General features: G+C 40.8%; 1 protein-coding gene across 13 annotated transcripts in view; it reads right to left on the bottom strand.

Annotated features, from left to right (window-relative positions):
- Positions 1–26,448, bottom strand: part of Ptprm (protein tyrosine phosphatase receptor type M) — an 832,110-nt gene that overhangs the window by 18,804 nt on the left and 786,858 nt on the right. For 7 of the 13 annotated variants that reach the window (XM_070029553.1, XM_070029555.1, XM_070029560.1 and 4 more), the window contains 8 exons: positions 17,338–17,454; positions 16,576–16,626; positions 12,702–12,856; positions 12,375–12,510; positions 10,283–10,432; positions 9,166–9,339; positions 8,166–8,297; positions 1,729–1,854 (listed from right to left, as the gene is read on the bottom strand). In XM_070029553.1, the coding sequence (XP_069885654.1) occupies positions 1,729–1,854; positions 8,166–8,297; positions 9,166–9,339; positions 10,283–10,432; positions 12,375–12,510; positions 12,702–12,856; positions 16,576–16,626; positions 17,338–17,454 (1,041 nt within the window). The remainder of the gene's footprint in view (positions 1–1,728; positions 1,855–8,165; positions 8,298–9,165; positions 9,340–10,282; positions 10,433–12,374; positions 12,511–12,701; positions 12,857–16,575; positions 16,627–17,337; positions 17,455–26,448) is intronic. The other 6 variants (XM_070029556.1, XM_070029558.1, XM_070029563.1 and 3 more) reach the window with 1 other exon arrangement.

The following is a 26,448-nucleotide window of genomic DNA, read 5'->3' as shown; positions in this document are numbered from 1 at the left end:
TCTTCTCTCTGTCTTGATTTCATTTTAGTCTCAGGATTTTCTGCATAACCAATAATCATTAAGGTTTTTATTTGTAATATATATATTTATTGTAAAGATACTGTACAGAGGGGTTACAGTTACATGAGCAAGGAAATGAGGCCATTTCTTATCGAGCATTGTTACCTCCTCCTGTGTTTTATCTCCAGTTAAGATGTTTCCTGTCACCCTTATAGACTCAAGACCAATCTGACATTCCCACTTAGGGCTCAAAGAATCATCTTTAACTTCCTATATGTAAAACTAACCTTCTGATCCATTCTTCACTTGTGCCCCCATTTTTGTGATACCTGCCTTTTGCAGTTCAGTTAATGCCATTTCCATCATTTCTTGGGTTACTCTGACTCACTGGGTCGGGCTGTACCACCTTGGAACATAAATCTCTCTACTACCTATTACCTTCTGGGTGATAAGCACTCCTGTTTTAACACTGTCACTTGTCACCTACCCAGGTGTGTGTTAGATGAGTTTCTCTTACAGTTTGTTCAATGCAGGAGCCAGAAACTTCCTTTGAAAATGTCAGTGTGGTTTGTCTACTAACAACCCTGTAATGGTTTCCAGTTCTTCCCAAGCAAACCCTTCCCTGCCTCCCATAAGGAACTTCTCTGGCCTTTGCCTACTGGACTCAGGCCAGCATCCCAAAGTACCTACAACTCCCCAGGAATAGGCAGGGCTCTAGCCTTTGCAGTTATCCAGATAGCGCATGGCCACACCCTCCATCCTCCCGGCTTTGCTCTCATGGTACATTTATTCAAAATGGGGACTGGCTTCTTTCCTGACCATTGCCCTGATGTGTTCTCCTTTTCCTATAAATGGACTACTTTCTAACGACAGCTATTATTTATTGCCTGTCCTTTTTTGGTGTGCTGGTCCTGGGGCTTGAACTCAGGGCCTGGACACTGTCCCTGAGCTTTTGTGCTCAAGGCTAGTGCTCTACCACTTGAGCCACAGTTCCACTTTCAGCTTTTCTGATGTTTAATTGGAGATAAGAGTCTTATGGTCTTTCCTGCCTGGGCTGGCTTTGAACTACCGAGTCTCAAAGATCCTCATTTCTCAGCCTCCTGAGTAGCTAGGATTATAGGCATGAGCCACTGGCACTCAGCTATCATCTGCCTTTTGGTAAGCTTCTCTGCTTAATCAAACTTTCCTTGGGCTCCTGGGCTTTCTCTTAGGCCTCCTGCACATTTAAGAAGCTTAATTTTAGCAATCCCTGCTAAATCAACTTAGTACTCCCCTTACCTTAAATATCTCCATATCTGATCAGATTCCTCAGCTTTTATAATGCCCACCTGATATCTGATCCCCCTGGCCTGTCTTCAGCAAGGATCTCCCTTATCTCTGATATTTCCCTTCACTTTCTCTTGGCTCTCCATCCCAATTTGCCCATGCTGTATTCAGAGATGCGCCCGAAGCTCTCTCACCCACTGCAAGACCCTGTAGCAGTGGTTCCTGCTCTGTCGTGGTGCTGAGTAAAGTCTTCCCTTCAGTTATGGAGTAACAAGTACTATCGAATAATGTCTGCTTTAACATGGCTTCTGTTAGACTTGACTTTTGTTAGAACATAAGTTCCCTAAGATTTTGTTCCCTGAGGCATACAAATTTCTGGAACAGTGAATGACAAAGAGTGACTAGCTCAAGTTCAATGACTGAGAAAACAATGAAGCAAGCAATACTGGCTCCAGCACTTACTCGGGCGGCATTATAAATCCGGAATATTCTGCTGATGATGTCTTCTTCTAAGTCTGCAGACACAAATTCCACCTGGATGGGCCCATGCCTGTGGACTCCATTTTCAGGCCAGTATTGTGGACACAACTGAAATGAAGACATAGAAACAAACACATGTTCAATTATCAAAATTAATATACTCAATAGTTTGGATAAGGTCACTGTCAGCATTCAGCAATTCTTAAGACCTCATGAAATCCTTTACTTCCTTTTCTGTTTTGCAGCAAGCAAGAGTTAGGCCTTTTGTGATGATGGATTTCTTTACTACTACCGTCCTTTTAGGCTCTTCTTCATTTTCACAGGAAACATCTGCTAGACATAAACAATTCTACATTCTCAGAAGGTCATGTGGATTTTACCAAAACAGTCCTGGGTGAGATGCCATCAGGTGCCACATTAAAAGTTATGGACATACAGCCCTGCTAATGTCCAACTTCCATCCTGTGCTTCCTGGCTGATCTTGGGGATGTAGATGTTATGGGACAACCAGTAACAGTGCTGGGGTTGCTCTTTCAGATTCTACTTCAACTCCTCCCAGCTCAGATCTAGGAAACTAGTTGTCAAAAGAAAAGTCTTCACCATTTTACCTAGGGGTGGTCTGATTAAAAACACATTTTTTATTGTTTTTTTTTTTTTTTTTTTTTTTTGCTGGGCATACTGGCACACACTGTAATTCCAGCATTCAGGAAGCCAAGGCAGGAGGCTTTCTGAATTCTAGTCAATGAAACATAGTGAGTTCAAAGTCAGCCTGAGCTACATAGTGAGACCTTGCCTCAGAAAACCCAAACTAAACAAAACCTCCTCCTAATTTCTTAGAGCATCAAAGTCCAATATTGGTGCTACCAAGGGACTAGAACTTTTGTGCACACATCATGCAGACATCAGTGGGCCAGAGAAGTTTTGAGCATGGTGGTTGAGGAGCTGTTTTTTGTCATCACCCTACAAACTTCCTAACCCTGGAGCCAGTCAGATGGGAAGAGTAATATCCTTTCTCTTCAAATTTGTTCCTTCGATCTCTAAAGCCTCAACAGGCATTTAAAGTTTGAAAACAAACTTCCTTTGGGACTTGGTATTCTAGAGGCCTGTTTTGGAGTGGTATGTTTTAACTTTTATCTTTCTGATTCACCTGCGGAACAGATGACTTGTGGCAAGGCAAGAGGAGAGCCACTCTGTGATTTCCTAACCTGTTGTATGGGGCGAGAAAAGATAAAAAGCCAAACATCTCATTTTAAGCAAGATGACTGAACACAAAAGGTAAATCTACTGGTTTAATTTCCATTAACTTTTTTTGTGTGCTGGTACTGGGGCTTGACCTTGGAGCTTGAGCACTTTCCCTTAGCTTTTATAGTCACGGCTGGTGCTCTACCACTTGAACATGCCTACAGTTCTGACTTTTTGCTGGTTAACTGGAAAAAAGCATGTGTAGTTTTGTCTGCCTGGACTGGATTCAAATCTTTAATCTTAGATCCCAGCCTCTGGAGTCATCAGACAGGAATGAGCCACTGGTGCCTGACCTTCATAAAAAACAAAACAAAACAAAACAAAAAAACCCAACTCTTTTTGTGTCAGACTGGGGCTTGAACTCAGGGTTTGGGCACTGCCCCTGAGTTTCTTTTGCTCAAGGCTAGTGTCCTAGCATTTGAGAAACAGCTCCATTTGTGGCTTTTTTTTTTTTTTTTGGTAATTAATTGATTGGGACCTTCCTGCCTGGGCTAGCATCAAACCATGATCCTCAGATCTTAGCCTCCTGAGTAGCTAGGATTATAGGTGTTGGCCACTGGCATCCAACCATGTAATTTTTTTGATCCATTTAGTTAAATATTACAAAGATTGATTTATATCCAAAATTGCAAGAGATGTTCTCAGCTAACTTAATTAACTTAAACAGCTACCTTTCTTTCTTTCTTTTCATGATAAAGGAAAAAGAAGCTAAAGATTAAACTGGGCATAAGTGGCTTGTACCTGTAATTCTAGCTACTCAGGAGGCAAAGATCTGAAGATCACAATTTGAAGACAAGCCCAGGCAGCAAAGTCTCTTTTATTTTATTTTATGGTAAAGGTGATTTACAGAGGGGTTACAGTTATATGATTCAGTTAATGAGTATATTTCAATTTGAATAGTGTCACTCCTTCCCTCATTCTTTCCCAGTTTTTCCCCTCCCAACTTTCCTCTCCCCCCAAAGTATAAAGTTCATTTCCAGTATTGTGTCTAGTAAGTATCATTGTTGAGTTGGTTCACCCTTTGTCCCACCATTTCTGTGCTTCCTCTTCCCCTCCCCAACTCAGATAAACTTATATACAAGACAAGGGGTACAGAACTCAAAAACAGAGACAGGAGGGAATAAACCAAAGAAAAAAAGGAAAGAAGAGAAAAAAAAAGAACCACAAACAATATATTAAAAAAATTTCCATCTCTTGGAATTCATTTCAATAAGCATAATTTTATATGATCTTGAGCACATAGCTTTTACGCCCCTGTGATCCTTTCCTAAGAATAGCCTCCTTATTCTCACTATGTGAGTGTTTGGCTTGTTTATTAATCATGTCCAGGTGTAGTTATTTGTCCTTTACTCTCCATTTTAATTATTACAAATGAGGGAAATAATGCAGCCTATGTTTCTTTGGATTCAGCTTACTTTTATTTAGTATACTTTTTCCAAATCTTTCCATTTCCTTATGAATGGGAAAGTGTTAATAAATGCTGGTGAGGATATGTCCAAAAGGGAACACTACTTCATGATGGGAATGTAAACTTGTTCAACCACTTTGGAAAGCAGTATGGAGATTCCTCAAAATACTAAACATAGAACTTCCCTGTGATCCAGCAATCCCACTTCTGGACATATATACAACTGACCACAAACTGGGCTACACTAAAGCCACCAGCACGACCATATTCATTGCAGCATTGTTTACCATAGCCAAGATACGGAATCAACCCAGATGCCCTCTCAGTGGATGAATGGATCAAAAAATGTGGAATACATACACAATGGAATTCTATGCTTCCAGCAGGAAAGTCTTTTGAGACTGTTTTCTCCAATTCACCACCAAAAAAGCTCACAGTGGAGCTGTGGCTCAAATTTAGCATATCAGCAAAAAAAATTCTAAGAGCACTTAAGCCCTGAGTTCAAGTCCCAACACTAGCACATACACAAAACAGCTAAATGTTGGACTTTTAAAAATACAAGTAGGATATTTTTTATGTTAGCTACATGGATTGTATTTTAGAAGCCACCTTTATTTAAAATAATGCTTCCATGAAAATTTTCCTTCCTCACTAGTACTTCCTGGTGACAAGTTATTAAACTTGCCTTGCCAAACAATAGCATACTGATTCTTATTTTCTTTTTGATACTAAGGGGCACCCACTGTTAAAATTAATAAGCATGATGATGGGAAGCCAAGACAGTAATAAAAGCTGTAATATGCCCATTTGAACTGTTCTGTCTATTTTCCTACTGACTGAGCCAGCTTTGCTTTCTGCTGCTTCTCTCAGTTCAAGTGCCTGATCAAAAGCTTGTCATTTATACCAAGGAAATATCAATGGCCCGGGCTGGCGCCTGGCTCTTGGCACATGGCGTCCTACACTCTGCCCAAGGAAACCATGTAGAAAATGGCTTAAATGGTGCATAACACATCCATGCACCAAGCCTATAAATACTTAAAAATAGTTGAGTGCTGCTCTTGTACAGTTGCAAAGCCTCTAAGTTCAAATGCTTAGTTTAGTGTTCACTAAAAGACTAAGTCCCGAGAGCCTCTTTTCTCTCACTCTGAAAACCTGCTCTGTCTACTGAATAAAACTGGGAGTCTTTTTGTGTTTCTGCCATCAGTCAGCCAAAACATGGTTGGAGAACAGACAGTTTGGGTTTAGAATGAAGCTTCACTAACAACATGCTAGCATCTCTAATGTCCTGTTCACTAGCATGAACAAAAGCAGTATAGGTCAACATGTTGCAGGATTCCCATCAGGGAAAAAAAATATCAGGATGGTTCTCATTCCATGACCAAAAAAATCTAGAATCAATGAAACTAACCTGTGGTACTATGATTTAAATCTTTCAGAAAGCCAGATTCCTGGCTTCTATTTTGAACCGTGTGTGTTGTAAAGGCTGTGGTCTACCCTCTGCGGCCTTGGCAGGGAAGAGTTCTAAAATATTTAAGCTTCTTAAGCCAAAAAGACTATAATAAGGGTAGTTATCATTATTATTTCATTAACTTGATCTCAAGAGAGACTTAACAATATAATGCAATGCCTTAAACAGTTAAAAACCCATAAACCTCCATGTCCATGTCCTGCCTCTTTCCATTTCAGTTCTTGTGATCTATGTCAATAAAGTTTGCCATGATTTAAAAATAAAAAGTCAAAGTTTTTTAGCATCTACACTGGACAAGATGTCTCCTTCCTATAATCTCCTACAATATATTTTCTTCCCATCAATTTTTTTTAAATTGGAAATTGTCTCTACTACTTAGGAAATTAACTCAGCTTCAAAGCAAATTTATTCTCTCTCTCTTTCTTTTGGTGCTGGGCTTGAACTCAGGTCCTAGATATTGTCCCTGATCTTTTTTTTGCTGAAGGCTAGTATTGTTTTTGGTGGTTAATTGGAGATGAGTCTCATGGACTTTCCTGCCTGGACTGGCTTCAAATCTTGCTCCTCAGATTGCAGCCTCCTGAGTAGTAGGATTACAGGTATGAGTCATTGGCACCTGGTTTAGCAAGGTTATTCTTTTTTTTTTTTAAAGTTTTTTTTTTATTGTAAAAATACTGTATAGAGGGGTTATAGCTACGTGATCAAGGCAATGAGTACATTTCCTATCAAGCATTGTTGCCTCTCCCTTTGTTTTCTCTTACCATCCCTTCCCTCCCACCTCCACAGTATTCTTAAAATATGCTAACTCTGACCTCTCTTATACCCTTGTCATGGTAATAAAGTTTGTGATTGGGATAAATTCGGTTCCTACGATGCCTTGGTGCCAACACCCTTCTGACAGGCCCATCTAAGCCCCACTTTTAATGGTGAATTATCCTATTCAATTCTCTTTTTCTGCTTAAGAGAAACCCCATTTGTCATTCTGAACTTCTTTTACTTACAAGTCCTAGTTTCGTTTTTTTTCTAATATCTTTACTCAAGAGTTGACAAAACAAATGGGGCAATGCCATTCTTTCTGATGGAGGCATAGAATTCCATTGTGTATATATACCACATTTTGGGCCCAAAGAAACATAGGTCCCATGGTTTCCCTTATTTGCAATAACTAGTATATGTCTGAGGCAAGCAGAAAAGGTCAGCTAAGTTGATGTTAGGGAAATGAACCCTAAGATATGTATTTAAATTTTTTTCTTTCATGCGATTGTTTCTAACACATTTATAAGATTATTTCTTTGTTGCTTTGTATGTCTCTCCCCCATGGTATAACCCCTGCTTTCACTGTACTTGATGTTGGTATAATTTGTGGAGGGGGAGGGAAAAAACAAATCGTTTAACTAGGGATACAGGTGGACCCATTGCAACAATGAGATGTACAAGTCGTTAAGTTGAAAACAAACTTTACAGCTTTGGTGGGGGTGTGGGGGAAGGATGGGAAGGGATGGGAAGGGGAAACAAAGGAGGAGGCTACAATGCTTGATAAGAAATGTACTCATTATCTTGCCCATGTAATTGTAACCCCTCTGTACAGTATTTTCACAGTAAAAAAAAAAAAGAGTTGACAAAACTAATTGCCATTCCTTAAACTCCCTTGCTTATTTCCACTGACCCCCTATTTTGATACTCCCCACCTGTAAGCTCTCAGTGAACAGTGTTAGGAAGCATGTAAGTCCCTCCACTCAGGTGGGAACAGAAGTGTGTCTTATCTCTACTGTCTTTCAGTTTGCTTGCTCTGTCAGATGCTTGAGTTCTTGTCAGCTTTGGCTCTGCTATATTCCTTTTCTTTTGGGATAACCTAATTTCTGACAAATTCTTGCTTTGTTACTTCCTCTATGTCTTTTGGGTTTCTACTGACTTTCTCCTCCAGTCCTTTGTAGTGCCTGATTGTTTGTCTGTTAGTACTGGGACTTCAACTCAGGGCCTCACACTCTCAGCTTGTTTGCTCTGGCTTGACACTCTACCATTTGAGTGATATCTCTAGCTTGTCTTTTTGGTGGTTAATTGGACATTGAATCCCACAGGCTTTACTGCTCTGTCTGCCTTGGAACTGAGATCTCTTGATCTCAGTCTCATAAATAGCTAGGTTCACAGGTGTGAGCCACTGGTGTTTGATTTTGAATACAAGTGTTTCAGTATCCTCAGTTCTCAATTATCAACTGGCATTTCAACTCTGGCATGGCAGTCCGCAAATGTTAATGTGCAGAACACACATGGATGACCCCTGTTACAATAACCCCTGGGACTCACCTGGGCAGGATCCACATCATTGAGCATAACTACTGATGTGCAGTGATAGTCCAAGACCAGTCTCCAGAAATCTTTGACTGTGTTTGGCAAAGGATGCTGGGTGACGATAAAAGCTGAAGGCTGTTTATAGCTCTGCAAATATAAATAAGAAAGATCCAAATATACCAAGGAAAATGTGAAGAGAGGAAGCTATTTTATGCACGTGAAAATGGATGGCACAAAAACGCTGAACATATTTATCGATTGTTGAAATCTGTCAACATTTTCAACTTCAGAATAGCCTCAATATAATGTTGAAATAGTCTCATTTTAATACCAAGAAAACATCAAATACTTCTTACCAAAATATTTATGTTTCTGATAGAAAGCCAATACTGGCTTTATTCATTAACTATTTTATTGTTTATTAAATATGTTCATATTTAATGTTATTTAAGTTTACTTTAAAAGTTATGCATAATGAAGACAGTTCAACTTTTCCTAAAACGGGTTTAGTTGTCATTTGTATGTATGATGTTGCTAGTTATTCCTGCCAATAGAGGAAACACACATGATATACACGCCTTCTGGAAAGCACTAGCAAATTTATCGTTATATATCACATCAACAGAATGACAATTTCCACATTAGCACTGAAAATAGCCATTTACTTTCCAATCCATTCAATAGCCAAAAGTAAACAGACTGACAGGAAGTAATGAGTTGTGCTTTCTTTCCATGTTAATTACTGCTTAAATTAGGAGAACAGGGATTGAAAATAATGCAGCCAGTCCCTTTCCAGGCCATGGTCCTGACCACTGAACAGCTGCTGCTTTGATCTCAGCCAGAAGGTTAATCTGTGTTCAGAGTCACTACAACGTGTGCACTTCTGGGTGGCCTCTGAGAGATCACAAGACATGCATGGCTCTGAAATTTTATTTTGTTGGAAACTGGTCTGTGCCTTCGAAGGGGTGAGGTCTGCACATGCAGGACTTTTCCCCCAGGCGGAGAGAGGACTTACATCCATGAGGGCAGCGTTGATGTAGTTGCTGCTCTCGCCATCGATGGTGATGAGGAAGGGCAGGCAGCGGTCTGGGGGCAGGATGTCCATGCACCGGTTTTTCTCATGATTCCGGGGTAGGAGTGCAATGCTGCAGTCCTCCACACGCAGTGTTGGTGTCACCATGTTCAAGGTCTAAGGGACAAAAGGAAGGTACGGGATTTAGGTTCAGCCAGGTTAAGACAGGTGACAGACTTCATCCTTGCGATGACTTGGTCGATAGCATGAATAAGCCCATGGAAATGACACACTTTATCCCACAAATATGTACAGTTATGATGTGTCTCATAAGGGAAGAATATACTATCGTGGGTTAAATAAACAACATTATTGTGTTTAAAAAGCACAGAGCACAAGTGGAGCTTCACAGTACATTTGTCTCTTGTCCAGCATATAAAAGATTCAAATCTGCAGCTGACTGCAAGATGGGCCACCCTATCCCCACCTCAATACCACCCCACTTAGACTTTTTTCCCTCTCTTTAGATTTTGTGTACCAAAAGTACTTATGAAACACAAGGCCCAGGGGCAGATCCATAAAAGGTGTGAGGACACTGTAGGGTGACTGGACACCTAAGGATTGGGAGGGCAGATGCTGAGAGAGGGTCTAGCCCATTGAGGTAAGACCTGAATATGGGTTTTATATCTGCAGGAAGATCTATGGATGCCCACCAACTATTCCTGACACATGCACTTCCATTACTTTACTGCACCCATGGTTAGTTACACTCTGAACATAGGCTCCTGTGCAGAGGACTATTTGGTATTCACTTAGAATGTAAATGGCCCATTAGACCAATGTTTTGTAACCAGGTAATTTTGTCCCCTGTGCCCCAGGGAACATGGTGGTGTTTGCACAAGTGTTTGGCATGGCACTGGTGAAATAGACATCTTGAGCCCAGTGATAGTGCTAAATATCCTACAGGACAATTCCACAGCAAAGTTACAACGTGGCCTTAAAGGCCAGTGGTGCTGAGGTTGGGGAACCTTGTGTTGATTGAAAGGTTCCAAATTGACTTTGAGATACTTTCTAAGACACAAAGTCACAGCCAACTGCTTCCCCCTTTAGTCTGTCTTACCCTAAATTCCTCTTTAATCTGGCTTGAGTTTGTCTGTGGGTCCAGTTTGTTCATGTCATAATACAGAGATCTAACTTGGGAAGCAGGGATGGAGGTGTCTCCGCAAAGACAGGCTTCCAGGATTGCATCATGGATAAACACATACTGCTCCTGGAAACAGAGGGTACTGGTCAGTGATGGGGAAACCAAGGTAGCCCCAGAAAGTGAGAGTGAGAGAAGACAGTAGTGATTTTAGCCCCACACCATCAAGATAATGGAAACCATGTTCTCAACACAGAGAGAGAGAGAGAGAGAGAGACAGAGAGACAGAGAGACAGAGAGACAGAGAGACAGAGAGACAGAGGAGAGACAGAGAGACAGAGAGACAGAGAGACAGAGACAGAGAAATACAGAGAGAGACAGAGAGACAGAGAGAGAGGGACAGAGACAGAGAGACAGAGAGACACAGAGTGAGACACAGTGAGAGACAGAGACAGAGAGAGACAGACAGACAGATAGACAGACAGCAGACAGACAGACAGACTGACTTTGTGGTCCTGGCTGGATGCCAGGAGCATGGGTTTTTCCAGTGGTAGTAATCCTGACTCTCACATGGCACAGCTGGTATGCTACCTGATTGATATACTCTGGAATCATGGAGAATTATACAAAGCCACAGGTATTTATATAACTCAGAGCAGGCACAATATCATTGTGATCATGTTGACTAAAACCTCTAAAATTCTGATTCCATGATCATTGTTCAGATGAGGAATGAGCAGAATTTTTATATGTTGAAAAGAGAACTTGCTACTTAAATTATCAGTCTAAATGAAGAGAAAAGCTTGACATTGCTCTGAGGACAAGCAGTTCTGAATACTGGGAACCAATTATTTAAAATATCAACTAAGGCCAAAGCAGTAAAAGCTCTTATAAGTTCAGAGTAGAGTATAGCTGCTTTACATGTATACATTCAGTGTATCATTTAAAAAATGGGTCCTCCAGAGCTGCTGGTGTAGCTCAGTGGCAAAGCACTTGTCTTACAAGTGTGAAGTCCTGGGTTTGATTCCCCTATACTACAAAAGAAATAAAAAGCAAATATGCATAAAAATGAGTCATTTAATTTTGACTAGACTAGACAGAGACATTTCTTATAACCAATTAGTAAATTTTCCATTATTTATTATTATTTTGAACTTAGTGCTTCTTACTTGCTAGGCAGGTGTTCTGCTATTTATGTCAACCCACCAGCCTGTTTTTGGCTTTAGTTTTTTTTATTATTATCTTTAAAAGAAGGTATCTCTACCCTGAAGAGACCACAAAGCAGCATTTACAATTTCTATTATTTTTATGCTGGCTAAAAGAATGGATTAGATTTCCCAGTGGTGTTCACAGCTTTTATGCACAATCTCAACATAAGGATTCTTATTTATTGTTCTTTGTTCTCCTTTATGGGTCCTTTTCAAGGTACTAGATTGTAAGGTCTACTTACAGGGATCAAATATTAATAAAAAGATGAAATTCTTGGTACCAGATGTAAAACTTCTCAAAAATTTAAATTCTGGAATCACTTTGAATTTCAATTTACCAAAGACTTCTACAAAATGGGCAAATTCCCATGATGTTAGGCCACTGGGCAGAATGTTTAGGGACAGGAAAATAATGAGTTCTTCCTAGTACCCTGGAGAAGAATAAAATGTACAGAGATTACTCTAAAGCCACTTGATAGAAGCCTAGTTATTCTTGAGTGGTCTTGCTCTGGTTCCCAGCTAGTTTAAAAGGTAGAATAATAAAAATTTAAAAAAAGGTACTGAAACCTTGAATGCTTAATGTAGAGACTCTACTGGGTCCCTTGACACAGAAAAATGTGAGAATTAGCTCCTGGCTAAAGATTCCGTCACCTGGAAAACTCCTTTTTTGTTTATGAAAGGAACAAGAACACAACAGAAAGGAGGGGCAAGAAGGAAACAGAATTGCCAGGCACACCACTTTTTCTCCTAGGTCATTTAGAAGAAACAGTTGACAGGCTTTGTTTTGCCTGTGACCTTAGGAGGTGGGAACGCAGGAGAGATACTGGAGACCAGGCCATGGGATGGAGGGTGGACTGTGATACCTCTGTCTGCACCATGTTCACTCTCCGTGACCGCAGCTCCCGCACACAGTTATAGATGTCCACCACCCCTTCCCTTTCGGCCATGTCCAACATAATATCAATGACAATGAAGCAGCCAGTCCTTCCTGCACCAGCACTGCAGGAAAAAGAGGGTCTATCAGTAGAGAAAAACTACCGTACTTCTTAAAATCTAAATTAATGAACCATTAGAAGTATACAATTCAGGCATTAGATACATTCACTTCTATCCAGTTCCAAACATTTTCATCGCCCTCTATAAGCTCCTGAACCCATCTCTGCTTAAGAGGCAATGGGAGTTTAGCTTACCTGCAGTGGACTACCAATGGGCCTGCATTGGGTGGACTCTTGGATTTGACCTGCCGGACAAATCCCAATAGGCCAGTGGCATGGTAGGGAACCCCATGATCCGGCCAGCCAGTGAAGTGAAATTGTCTGATCTCTCGGATTTCATGAACACCTCTCTGCAATCCATGGTAGGACAGCCACGATGCAGAAGAGAACAAAGGAAAATAAATGATAAGCAAGAGCAACCAGCATCCTAACACATCCCTCAGGAGTTAAGTCTAGGGCTGGAAAGCCTTGAATTTCTGGTGAAGAAGGTCACTCAGAGATTTAACAAACAATCTGGAAGGCTTTGGACACTTTAGAAAGATGGTTGTAGATGTGAATGGGGGGGGTCATGTTTGGGGAACATGCTAATTTGCATGCACATTTCCATATGTGGATGCTGTCATTTGTCCTTCAAAATTCCTGTCTATAAATCAGACTACATTAAAATCTTTTCAACATCAGCTCCTGGAATGCAGGACTTGGTCCTGGATCTTCTGTATCCTACTATTCTTTGTATCAAGTACTCCAGGGCATATACACTGTACAACCAGAGAACTGCTTTCTAACAGTATATGTCAGAGAACTCATTTTCACCACAGTTGAAATGCAGGCCCCTTCCCCTGCCTTGTACCTCGTTATACCAAGTACTCCAGGGCATACACACTGTGCAAGCAAAGGAATACTTTCCAACCAGATCTGTCAGGGAACTAATTTCCATTGCAACCCAGTTTGTTGTGTGGCTTTTAAATGGTTTGACACTTAATTCATCCATCCCACTCACTAAAAATTTTGTAACCCTACTACTTTAGATACTAAACCTCTAGAGATATGGAGATATCACCTCCTGTCTTTAAGTTGCTTTCCCTGTGGGAAGCAGACATGCCAGCAAATGCCTATCATGGGAATTGAGGGTGTTTTGCTGGAATTTCTCTTAGACTAGTAAACTGAAGAAGCAGAGGTGTAGCTGTAGGCCACTGAACTGAAGGGAGGAGAAAGGAATGAGACTTTGTGCTTGTTTTGATTTGTAATTTGCTCTTATTTTAAAAGTAAGTTGATTCATACCCATTAGCTTTGTTTTCTAACCACAAACCTTTAGGACTCTTTTAAGAAAAAAATCTGTTTTGAAAACAAAAATAACCAAGGTCACATAATATCTGGGATCAAATTTGACTTGTTCTGTCTTCTCATTGGATAAGCATTGACTGAATATTGCCTCTGCTCAGGTCTTGACTTTGCTTTTATTTCATCTTAAAGGTAAACATACTTTAACACTATTGTGTTTTCTATCCATCATTCATACATATTTGGCAAACAAAGAATAAATTCAGAATTTTCACATGCTTGGAAAGATATGACAAAGCAAACAAGTATAGATTTTAAGATAAGACGTGTTTGCTATCATTGTGTTACAATGACTCAGCAAGAAAATAATCCACAAAAATGTCTGATTTGTTTTCTTTTGTTTTACTATAAAATGCTATTCTTTAAAAAAAGTTTAAGCAGTAAGGAACTCAAATGGTCAGAAAATCATAATACAAATAAACGGTGTTGTCTATTTCACTGACCCAGACCAGAGTACTAGATACTTAAAAACCAAAAATTTCTACTGCTGAAAAAAGAAGGTTAACTTTTGGCAGCCTCAAAATCTCCAACGGAAGTCATACAGTTGAACCCCTGTTACTCAATCCCTAACAATGGGTTTGGATAAACAAGAACTAGGGAAGTGTTGGCAATAAATATTGACTTATTGCAAATAAGAAAACAAGCAGTTCATTCTTTATTAGATTCAGCTGTGGCATCACTAAACCCAAGCTCTGTCCATTGTGAAAGGGGCTCCCAACAATATCTTTAAGACTCATTTTTAGAGTAGGTAAATGTCAGTTTCTACAGTGCAGAAAACCCATGAATCTTCACCTTTTAATATGTTCATTACTGACTAGATTAGCAAAGGAAATTGCTTCTCATCTAACCTTCATTCTTATTCATGGGCACAGCAGCTTCTCCTTTTGCTGTTTTGTAAGAGGTTGGGGATGAAAGCCATAGATGCAAACGGCAATCACAGCCCCAATAGTTCTCAACTGGAAATGTAATGTTAATTATATTTTTCTTTAGGTTTCATTATAACAGCACTAATACTATATAAAAAATAGCCATTTAATTTTTCCATGTAATATAATGGGAAAAGAAAACCGATGTTCTATAGCACTTATCCCAAAGTGGGTGACCTAATCACTAAGTGCAAGCTCTGTCTCTGACACAGGATCATATTCCACTGCCTTCTCAGAGAAACAGGCTCCTCCAAACAGGCTTCTAAGAGTAACAGGTAGGAGATTTTGGTAGCTATTGCCAGGACAGGCAGGGAGATGGTATTTACAGCCTAAGTCTACAGGGATGTTATGGACATTCTTTTAACATGGATATTCTATGATTCATAAAACAATCACACTTGTGGGTAAGGAAAGACAACTATCAGATGCAAAAGAGGAATTCATCTGTTTCAAATTGCAACTGTCTGCTCATTTCGCAGAAGAGAGTCCAAATCCATTTTTCACCTTTAGGTTCCTGTTGCAATATGCACTTGGAATCAGAATTGCAGGAATCTTAAGGAAACATCTAATTACTTTTTTCTTTGTGTTGGTACTGGGGCTTAGCTTTTTCATTCAAGGTTCGTGTTCTACCACTTGAGCCACAGATCTACTTCTGGCTTTTTGGTTGTTAATTGAAGATTGGAGTCTCATGGACTCTTCTGCCCAGGCTGGCTCTGAACCACAATCCTAAAATCTCAGTCTCCTGAGTAACTAAGATTTCAGGCATGAACCACTAGCTCCCGGCTAGTGGTTTTAATGAGAAAGTTTCAAGTCTACATCCAATGCATTGTTTTCCTCCAAGATTCTAACTGCTCAGTTAGAAAATCACTAACATGTCATTTTGATTCCCCTGGTGCATTCAAAGGCTTCTCCTCCTTCTCTTCCTTGTACCACTTCCTCACTGCTTGTCTGATGTCTAAAATAACTGGGTGTTTCAGAAGCAGTGCTGTGCAGCTAAGCACAATAAGAGGTTAAAAAAAGAGTAAAGAAACAAGCCCTTTCTTGAGAAACACAGATGCATTTTCAGCTTTTTAGAGAGCCAACTATTGTTCAAAGAACTCAGGGTTTAAGTGATGGCTTAAGAAAAAAATAGTGAGGGTCTTTTATCACTGTTTTAATGCAGTTATTCATGAGTGTTCTTGCCAAGAGCCAGACAAAAATCGGCCACAAAAATTTCCCCCAAATCCTGCCTAAGAAAGAAAAAAAAAATCGACATCAAAGTATGAGATTCAGAACTTGAAGAATGAGTCAACCAGAACTTCACATTCTTTGAAGTCTCCAAGCCTCCTGCCTGCTTATTTTAAAAGACAGGCTGAAAAAAAAAGTTAAATAGTAAGAGAAACAGATTAAAAGAACTAAAGTCTTTTCAGCCTTGCCATACTATGACAAATTTGGATTTGCAAATCAAGAATGATAGTTCAAATCATCAGCATCAATTAGCCAATAAGCAGGTGCTACAATTTCCTTCATTTCCTAAACACAATATGGTTTTCTTAATCCAAAAAGTACACTTAGACACAATGAGAATATAGAACAAAGAGGAGGTCAGGAGCCAACTGGCCAGCAGCCTGCTTATAATCCAGGACCCCCAAGGAGAGCCACTACCATTCAAGAGTGTAAGCAGAACAAGTTCATGACAAAATTGCTAAGTCCATTCAAGGCTCAGTTCTGAAGAATCAGCTCTCCATGGAAAAGCTGGTGTGGGCGTTTGGAAGGCAGAGAGTTCTTTCAGCCGCCTCACCTCCACCTTCCCCACAGCCTACCTGTGGCACTTCTCTGGATGGACTGCAGTTTGCTTCACCTCCGGCCCCTCCCTATGTCAGCAGAAAGAGAGGGAATAAGGAAATTCCCTGTTATGCCCTACAATGCTTCCCAGAGAAGATGCCCCATCCATGCATATGGGATGAGGCAGGGTAGAACTAAAGCTCAGCATTCACTGACCCAACACTAGCAACTCCAAAAAGATACAGTAGGATGGTTGTGAGTATGAATGAAGGAGTTGGCTCATGCAGCAGTATCTGGTGTTTGATGGAGACTGGTCACTTGGGTTTCCAGGTAGATCTACTTTTGTCTAGATACCGCTTCAATCCATATTGAACTGCAGGCCTAAAAAGCTTCAGGGATTCCAGGAGGAGTTGGGACCTGTGTCTGAGCACTGATCCTTACTCCTACTGGGAACCTTAGGTAGATATTCAAGGTAGAAGAAATTTATCAAACAGGGATGGCATTTATCAAAGTTTAACCAAATTTATTCTGTGAACAGAGAGATGGGCAAAATAATATCAACCAGGATCAGAATAACGTAGACACTGCCTTGTGTTTGGTTGCAAAACATAAAGATAGTTATGAAATGGTAAATGATTTACTTTAAAGATGGAACTGAGCTACATTATAGAATCAGAAGGCAAGATGTAGCTTTGAGACAGTAACAGACAGAGCCTATCTGCATTGAGGTACCACCAGGGATAGATTACCCAAGTGAGTTTATGAAGTGACAATAGGATCACTGTAGCTTTTATACTTACCTTCTCAACAGCAAATGTTCTTATCACATATTCTGCCAGTAGTTCTGTTTCTATTAGAGTAACTTTAATGTCTTTATATATCTCTGTATCATCTGGCCAGTATTTACAGCATTTGACCTTCAGAAAACACAAAGGAAATGATGGGTTTAGAGCATGGTCTCTTTTCTTGTTTCTGCATCATGTTTTCCTTGCCCTCCCCCCACCTTTCCAAAAGCAAGCTAAATTTGAATCATGGAAGGAGTACAGCTTAGGAACATGATCTAAAGTTAACAAACTGTATTCATAACTTTAGATATCCTAGTTAAAGTATTTGTTCATTTCCCATGCATCTCTAGTTAGAGAATATTCTGGAAATATAAACCATAAAAGGGAATTTTCATTCTTCAGTTATTTTGAATCTTAAATTTCTTCTAGTTTCACAAAGTGATTGAAAATTGTTGAGCAGAAAACCGTCATCAAGGCTACAGATCAAAGACACTCTTTCGGAAGAGGGAAGTAGCTAAGTGTGTTTCCTAAGTTAGAAAAACAGGTTCATTTTAAAACAAGTAAATTCAATAGACACAAATTGACAAGAAATGAACATACTCTTTTAATATTATCTGATACCTCTGAAATGTTTAAATAGAAGGCATTTGTTAGACTTGGCCCATCCTATAATTTCTTTCTTTTTTTTTTTTTTTCTTGGTTGGTGGTGGGCCTTGAACTCTGGGTTTGGGTGCTGTCCCAGCTCAAAGCTAGCATTCTATCATGTGAGCCATAATGCCACTTGTGGTTTTTGAGTGGTTATTTGGAGATAAAGAGTCTCATGGACTTTCCTGCCTGAGATGGCTTTGAACTACAATCCTCAGATCTCAGCCTCCTGAGTAGTTAGGATTATAGGCGTGAGCTATCAGGACCTGGCAATTTTTTTTTTTCTGGTCCTGGGTCTTGAACTCAGGGCCTGGGTGCTGTCCTTGAGCTTCTTTGAGACCAGTGCTAGTCCTCTACTTCTTGAGCTTCAGCACCACTTCCGGCTTTTTCTAAGTAGTTTATTGGAGATAAGAGCCTCAGAGCGCTTCCTGCCCAAGCTGGCTTTGTCTGTCCTATTAAGGTTTTTTTAATTGAGTAGAACTTCCAGATGTTAGTAAAACTTGGGATGAGGTGGGGACTAGATGCAGAGGCTAGACAGAGATGTGCAGCCATCCTTAGTCTCTATGTTTGATTTTTTTTCTGCTTCTCCTAAGTTGCTGCTGGTTCTACCTTCTCCTGTTTTTGCATCTCTATGGATGGCTTTTAACTGCTCCACAAGTTCTCTGTGTGACTGTTTACTTGCCCCTTGGATATCCTCAAAAGCAAAAGAACTCTTGGTCCCACGTCTATTACTCTCTTGCTGACTTTTGTTAATGCCATTGCAATTTCCTGTCACCTAGGCACAAAATCTTGCCAGTGTTTTTCCCCCAAATCATAGCATTGCCAAGACTAGAAGGTCTTGGAAATGCCTTGCAGATCTGATTTCCCATTTTTGGGGGGCAGGAGGTATTGGACCTGAGGCTTGAACTCAGGGCCTGGATGGTGTTTCATAGCTGTTTTGCTCAAGGCTGGTATCACGTGAGCCACAGCTCCACTTTTTTTGTTTTGTTTTGTTTTTGCTGGTTAATTGGCAATAAGATTTTTACTTATATTCTTGCCCAGGTTGGCTTTGAACTGGGACAATTCAGCTCTCAGCCTCTAGGAGTTAGAATTATAAGTATGAGCCTTGGATACCTGGTCTGTTTTCCACTTTGGATTCCTCCTGCCACAATCTCATTTTGGGCTCTGAGACCCTCCTGCACAGGTATTCTACACAGCTGAACACCAGCAAATGCCTCCCAAGCGGAATTCCTAATGCTACTCAAGGCTCTCCTGTTCCTAACTACTGTCTGCAAAATTAGAGAGGGGCTGGGAAGGTAGCTCAGTGGCCGAGCGCTTGCCTCGCATGCATGAGGCCCTGGGTTGGATTCCTCAGCACCACATAAGCAGAAAAAGCTGGAAGTGGTGCAATGGCTCAAATGGTAGAGGGCTAGCCTTGAGCTGAAGAGCTGAGGGTCAGCGCCCAGGCCCAGAGTTTAGGCCCCACGACTGACCAAAAAAGAAAAAAAATTAAATAGACATTCTTCATGCTGTATGTAAAGACACTTGAAAAATCTGGCCACAACATGTATTTTTAGCCTTCTCTGTTGCCACTCTCCTTTCTGTCTGCTTATATTTTTAATGTTCAAGGACAGTTTGTCCTAATGCCCAAACAGATCCCAGGATCCAAACTCCCACACAAGCCATTCCTTCTGTTTAGAATGTTTTCTTCCCACCTACATACTTCAGTCCAGTTGAAGAGTTTTTCCATTCTTTAATATATATCTCAAATGCCACAAAATCTTGTCTCTAAAAAAATGTAAACGCTGATTTCCTGATGAAATGAATTTGTGTGGAGCCAGGATGATATTCATCTTACAATGCTGGGCAGTTACTTATTACCAGCCAGCAGACTTGAGGTGCTGTTTTACTTATATGTGCAGAGTCTGAAGCACCTAATCACCATGTCCTGAACATGTCAAATATGCAGTAGATACATGAGATGTATTTTTTGGTGAAATGCAGGATTAATATAGAAAGAAAAATCCTAGATTGGAAAAGTCCACAAAAAGGAATGTGAGCCCCAAATAGCTCCAGAACATCTCCAGAATACCACCTGTAGTGCAAAGTTTCCAATATGGCCTGTGGCTGTTCATCATTGTATCTGATTCCTTATGAGACTTTCTGGCAATTTTAGGTAAGCTTTATGATTCTTAGTTGACAAGACATACATCAGAAACATTAGCTGATGACAGATGAAACAGAAGGCAAATGTGGGCCAGCCTTCATTCAGGTTTTAGTTTCCTATGGGAGACTCTTACATGGGGATATTATCTTGTGACTTTATCAAAGGGGATTATTTATATCTCAGGAATACACATTATGGATACCATTGAACTAGATAAAACATCCTAGAGTAAGACAGATCTGTAAGTTCTCCATTCCCAGATGTATAGTAAGTCTGAAATGAGGTAATATTGAAGTAAGGAGGCTGAGTCTAAGTAATTTCTTACAGCCATCCTGGTGCCTCTTGCTAGGTGGAGGGAATTCTACACCCAGTGCTGAAAAGCCTAGAGGTGAGAGAGACCATCCATTGAATACATGCCTAGCTCAAGGTAAGTTAAGAGGGCTCTGCTTCAGAGAAATGCAGATGTCATAGCTGTAGGAAAGCTTTGCCTATAGAGATTGCTGATTCTGCATTGACTAACTCCCTAAATGGCTTGAATTAGCAGCCTCTCAGTAGCCTCTAAGCATACCCTTCATGGAAGGTTAGGCCTCTCTTCCCTAGATAGAAAAGTTCAGGTGGAACCTGAGTATATCCATTTGAAGTCTGGCATCTTATCTTCATGGTGGGGAGGAGAATGTGACCCACCCCTCAGGTGATGAGTGTGCCTGGATCCCTGGACACAGGGGTAGGCACATGGCTGATAGGTTACTGAACCTGTCAGTCCAGTGCCTGGGACTGGAGGTGTGACCCTGCCCCCCTGGCCTGACCCTATGTAGGCACAGAACAGCACAGGAGCCATGATGCCATGCATGTTCCTGTCCTGTCTCTTGTCTCCTGGCTGTTCTCTGGTCATCATGGTATCCCAAATCAGTTCTTCACTGGAGCTGAATTGGTTTGTTGACATTGTTTTTGTTCTTTCTTACCTCTCTGGCCTTCCTTGTTCTGTTTCCTAGCTGTTGATGTATTTGCTGGCTGCAGTTCTTTGTAACAATTAGCTGCCTGCAGACTTGTAGTGCTCTAATAAAGACTATTAAGATTTGATTCTTTCAAAATTCTTTCTCTCTAAATTCTCACCTTACAACAATATATGAAGATATCTGACTTGTCAGCAACCATAATTTCATCTATAGGATGTCTAGCATTATACTTTTCTAATGTTAATGACATGAGGAGGTCAGGGCTGGCCAGAGTTGTATTGGCTAAATGATGGATGATAGGGTCTGACATCTTGTCTTCATTGGGGGAAGGAAACCCCACTACCCATCACTTGCCTCCTAGGTGATGGGCTTGCCTGGATCCCTGGGGGGACAGGTGAGTACTTGGTTGATTGGTTACTGAAGCTGTCAGTCCACTGCTTGGGACTGGGAATTTCCTGTTGATCTATATGGACCCTATTTAGGTCCAGACCAGTCTAGCCGCCATTATGCCATGCCACAAGTATCTCTGTGATCCTCTCCTGTGTCCTGTCCACTGGCTTGTCTCCAGTCATCATGGCATCCCAATTCAGCTCTCCATTGTAGCTGAACTGGATTGTTGGTATTGTTTTTGTTCTTTTTTTTTTCTCTCTAGCATGTTTCCTAGCTGTGTTATGTGTATTTGGGGACTGCAGGCCTTTGTAACAACTGGCTGCCTACAGTCTGCTAACTGTATAATAAAGACTCTAATATTATATATTTCAAAATGTGGCTACTGAGATGATTCACCTTATAACATTAATTAACAAAGGTGCTTACATGGTACATATTGGACCCTGCTCTGTATTTGCAGATTTGCCTTGATTTTTATGTGTCTTCAATTAAATAAGCAGGAGCTAAAAATTACAGCAAATATGTGTGTTATTCATGTTTTTCTTTATTTTGTTAAGGCAGGGTCTGGTTTATTTTAGCCTTGAACTCATGACCCTTACCTCTCTAATGATGCAATTGCATCATTAGAGCCACCATACCTGGCTACATCTGTGCAGTTTTGAAATTACAAAATGCACAGACAATTACAAAATGCATGCATTTCTTTGCAAATTCTGACAAAGAAAAACACCAATAGTTATAATCTGTATTATAGTAGGGATAGCTTACCTAGTAAAAATGTCTTATTTCTGGCGCATCTGGTAACAAGTGAATTTACTAACTTCAGGGTGCAATGGATGCAGGGCATTTACGTGTTTGCCTTTTCTTCTGTTAGACATCTTACCTCCCAGCTCTCAGATTTCCTTCCTTCCAATTTTCTCCCTTCCATTCATTTTTAGTGGGGTCTGAAGCTGGGGTTTGAACTTAGAGCCTCACACTTGCTAGACTGGAGCTCTACTGCTGAGCCATCAGCTCTGATTTTCAATCCATAGGGAACAAGGGGCATTTGCTGCGTTGGAATGGGGTGGGAGAAGCAGCCCTTACATGGTCTGAGGGTGTTCAGACTTAGTTCCTCTTTGGATATATTTCTTCCAGAGATGATGTGTGAGCTCCATTTCCTAGTGTTCATTGAAGTTTCCATCTGAAATCTGATCTGGGCTACCCAGGCCCCCTTCTTTTGAGGATCAGTCTCTAGGGGCAGTTGGAGGTTAAGGACATGTGCCTGAGCGGCATATGGGGCCAACAGGTGCTGCAGCTGTTCTCCAAACGAAGTTCATGAAAAGCTCATGAACGAGCCATTAGGCTGTGCACTGCTGAGTACCCTGGCTGCCTGGGCCGGATGGATGCTGCTGCAGTAGTTAAGACAGCGGAAGCCCGGGGTGCTTCCTTCCAGAATGCATCCTGAGCAGAGCCCCTCCTACGCAAAGGCACCTGGTGGGGTGGGCTCAGAAGAGCCGGATGAGTCACTTTCAAAGTTGGTCCTCCCCTTCCCATCTCCCAGAATATCCTGAAATGGTCTGCCACATCTGTTTTCAGCCTACTAAAAACCTTTCTAAATTGGGTTCCTTTTAATATCTTTTTTAACTGCTTGGACTTGTGTCAAGTTATTACTGTTCCTAAAGACAGTGGCACAGGAAGTTGAAGGATGTTTATTTCTCTCTGGATGGAGATTTTGTATGCCTGGAGTGTCTAGGGCTTACAGACACCTCCTATCCTGAGTCTGAACAGACAGATGCCGAAACCATCGTTTTTGAGATGCCTGTTGAGTGCAGGCACCATACAACTGGATGCTGCTTCTTCTGATCCTGCGCCAGGCTCAGTTGTCTCTTACAGTCCCATGCTATTGCCCAGCTTGCAGTGTAGGCTCTGCTTCTCACTCATCTAATCACACAAAGCTACAGTCTCCAGCCGGGAAAGAGAGGCCTCTATCAGGATTGTCTAATTACCTTGGTGCCCTAGCACAGGTTACATCAGGACATCAATCAAGCAAACAGTACTGAGCCTCGCTACCTGCACATTCCTTCACTGAGGGCTACAGGGCCTGTTCCACAGGGGCTGATCATTTGGGGCTTTGAAATTCACAAGTATGAAGCAGCACAGAAAGCAGTATAACTAACTCCGCGATTTTGAAGTTACAGTACTGAAAAACTTGCAGAGTCATTTCTAACACTTTGGGGTGATGCTCTGGATTGGAACTTACACTGAGCAGCAAGGCTTTAAACAAAAGGACTGGACTGATGTCAGCCTAGTGAGGACACTGGAGTTTGCTCAATCTCAAGTCCACCTGTCAAGAAGGGTAGTGATTCTTCCTATCCCACAGGGTTTGAACATTATGTCAGTGGTTCTCAAGTTTGCCTACACATGAGAAACACTTGTGAGGCATGGCTAAACAAATTTCAAAGCTGAGGCCAGTTAAATCTCAATTTCTAGTGTGGGTTAGAGGCTTTCCTAGTTTCCTAAAGGTCCCCAGAGGATTATCCAGTGCAAGACAGGATAGCCAGATGGAGAGACTATTTTAAAGAAATATCAAGTTAAAGCCAAGGAAATAAACTGACGAAAGCAGTTAAGCTCCGCTTCCATCACACCTATTTCTGGGTGCTAAGTTATAAGATTAGAAACAAAGGAGGGGTTATTTGAATGTCTTCTCTTTTGAAATGGTAAAAATCTGCAAACTGCAAGAATGGGTAGAGATAGAAAGAATGAGACGCAGGTATGGCAAGTCTTATCTATCCAATTTAGATAGACCTCACCCATTTTTCCAACCCCAAACTACTGACAGTAGAAAATTAGTAGAAAAGTAGCCAATCAGATAATTGTGGCTTATAGAATTTACAGATGACAGGAAAGGCAGAGAAAACAAAACCTCCCAGATAAAACAATGGAAGAAGGGAGCTACAGAAGAATGAGGAAGTAGAACGACAAAATCATGAAGAAGTAAGAACAGGATGGTAAATCTTTGGCATTACAATCTTATTGAAAACAGAAAGGAGGTCCACCAATCAGAAAGCCATTCAATTAACACTGTTATCAATGCCAGGTCAAGCTCTGTTATGAGGAAAACAGCTAAAAATGACAAAGATGGCAGACATAGGTTAAACTGCTATCTTCTCCATGGTATGTCCATGTCACAGCTCTCTTTCCAGTTAATACTTTTTTTCTAATAAACTTTGCTACCACCCTTACTTATGTTCACATCTTGTCTGAATTCTTCTCTTTCCAGATGGAAAGATTGTCAAGGTTGTTTAGCTGCCCTAAACTTTCTGGTAACATAGTTTGATATGTTGGCCAGGGTGTTAGGGATTAAGAATGTCTTTTTCTGACATGAACTCAATGAATAGTTATCTCTATCTCTATCTATCTATCTATCTATCTATCTATCTATCTATCTATCTATCTATCTATCTATCTATCTATCTATCTATCTATCTATCTAATCTATCTATCTATCGGTGCCATGACTTGAATCTGCTGTTCAAATGGCTACACTAATATTGTGATCTGGACTCTAAATGACCATAGAGTATGGGAACTCATTTTGCTGAAAAAGCCCATGATTCAGAAGTCTTAAGAAACTCAATGGTTAGCTCTTAAGTTAGGGTACCATAGTGTGATCTAATAAACACAATTTAAAAAGGGTAGAAGAGGGGAAAAAAGAAAAAGGTAGTTGTTAAGTTTTGATTTGCCAAGAATTTTCAACAAACTTTTTTTTTGAAAGACACAGCTAAAGAGAGAATGACTAAACTATCACTAGTTGGGTTTACTTACTGAGTACAGGTTTGATGAAGATAATTGGAGGAAGCAAAAACACAGCTATTTGAAGCACATTACCACATAGACCCTGGCAAAGATCAACTGCTGACTGTGTTTCCAAAATCCAGACTCATTGTATTCCAAAAAACAAAACATAGATGTCTTAAGGGACAAGAACATAGCTCATTTAAGTATCCTGAAAATATAGATTGCTTCTGTCTCAACGAGATGAAGTAAGATGGACATGTATTTATTTACCTTTTGTTTGTCTCACTTGCTTTACTCAGTTTTCTGTCATGGAACACATGCTTGAGATAACACATGCTTGAGAGAGAAGAAGGGTTTACTTTACCTCACAGCTTCAGAGATTTTAATTCCTGGTGTCTTGGCCCTATGGAGGTGCAGCCTGCCATGGCTAAAGTATATGGTGGAGGAGATAGGCACAGCTCAAGGCCAGGGAGAAGAGGCTGGATTTCCACATTCTGTTAAGGGCACATTCCTAATTACCTAACTTCCTTCCACTAGGCCCTGCCTCTAAAGGTTCTACCACATTCACCCAGCACCACAGGCCAAAGACCAACCTTTTAATATATGCATAATGTGGGATAAGCTATTGCTGTCTTAAGGAGAATGTGAAAAATGTGTGTACACGCATGGGTGTGCATACCCATGTGCATGCATACATGTTTAGTTTAAGGCTTCCTAGGTTTTTCTCTCCAGATGTGTTTCATTTGGCTGGACAGTGGGGAGCTCCTCTGGGCAACGTTCTTGACGTCTGTCAAAACCAGCACTAAATCAAGCACTGGATAATAATTAAGGTCTGGATAATGTGAGTTTGGGAAAATAACTTTCAAGGATCAGGAAATTTCTCTTTCATGCCTTTAGGTTCTTATGTAAACCCCTAGCCCCTACCATCACACAAGGCTACTGGATTTTCTTTTCTTCTCTTTTCTTTTCTTTTCTTTTCCTTTATTTGTGGGGCTTGGGTGCTGTCCCTGAGCTCTTCAGCTTAAGGCAAGCACTCTTCCAGTTCAGCCACAGCACCACTTCGGGTTTTCTGGTGATTAATTGGAGATAAGAGTCTTATAGATATTCCTTCCCAGGCTGGCTTTGAACTGCGATCCTCAGATCTCAGCCTCCTGAGTAGCTAGGATTACAGGTGTGAGCCACTGGCGCCCAGCTCTGGATTTCTGTTTTGAA

The sequence above is a fragment of the Dipodomys merriami genome, unplaced genomic scaffold (genome assembly GCF_024711535.1).
Source record: "Dipodomys merriami isolate MVZ:Mamm:240054 unplaced genomic scaffold, mDipMer1.0.p SCAF_2, whole genome shotgun sequence".
Classification (NCBI taxonomy): domain Eukaryota; kingdom Metazoa; phylum Chordata; class Mammalia; order Rodentia; family Heteromyidae; genus Dipodomys; species Dipodomys merriami.
The sequence above is the reverse complement of the archived record's forward strand: the minus strand, read 5'-3'. Positions and strand labels throughout refer to the sequence as shown.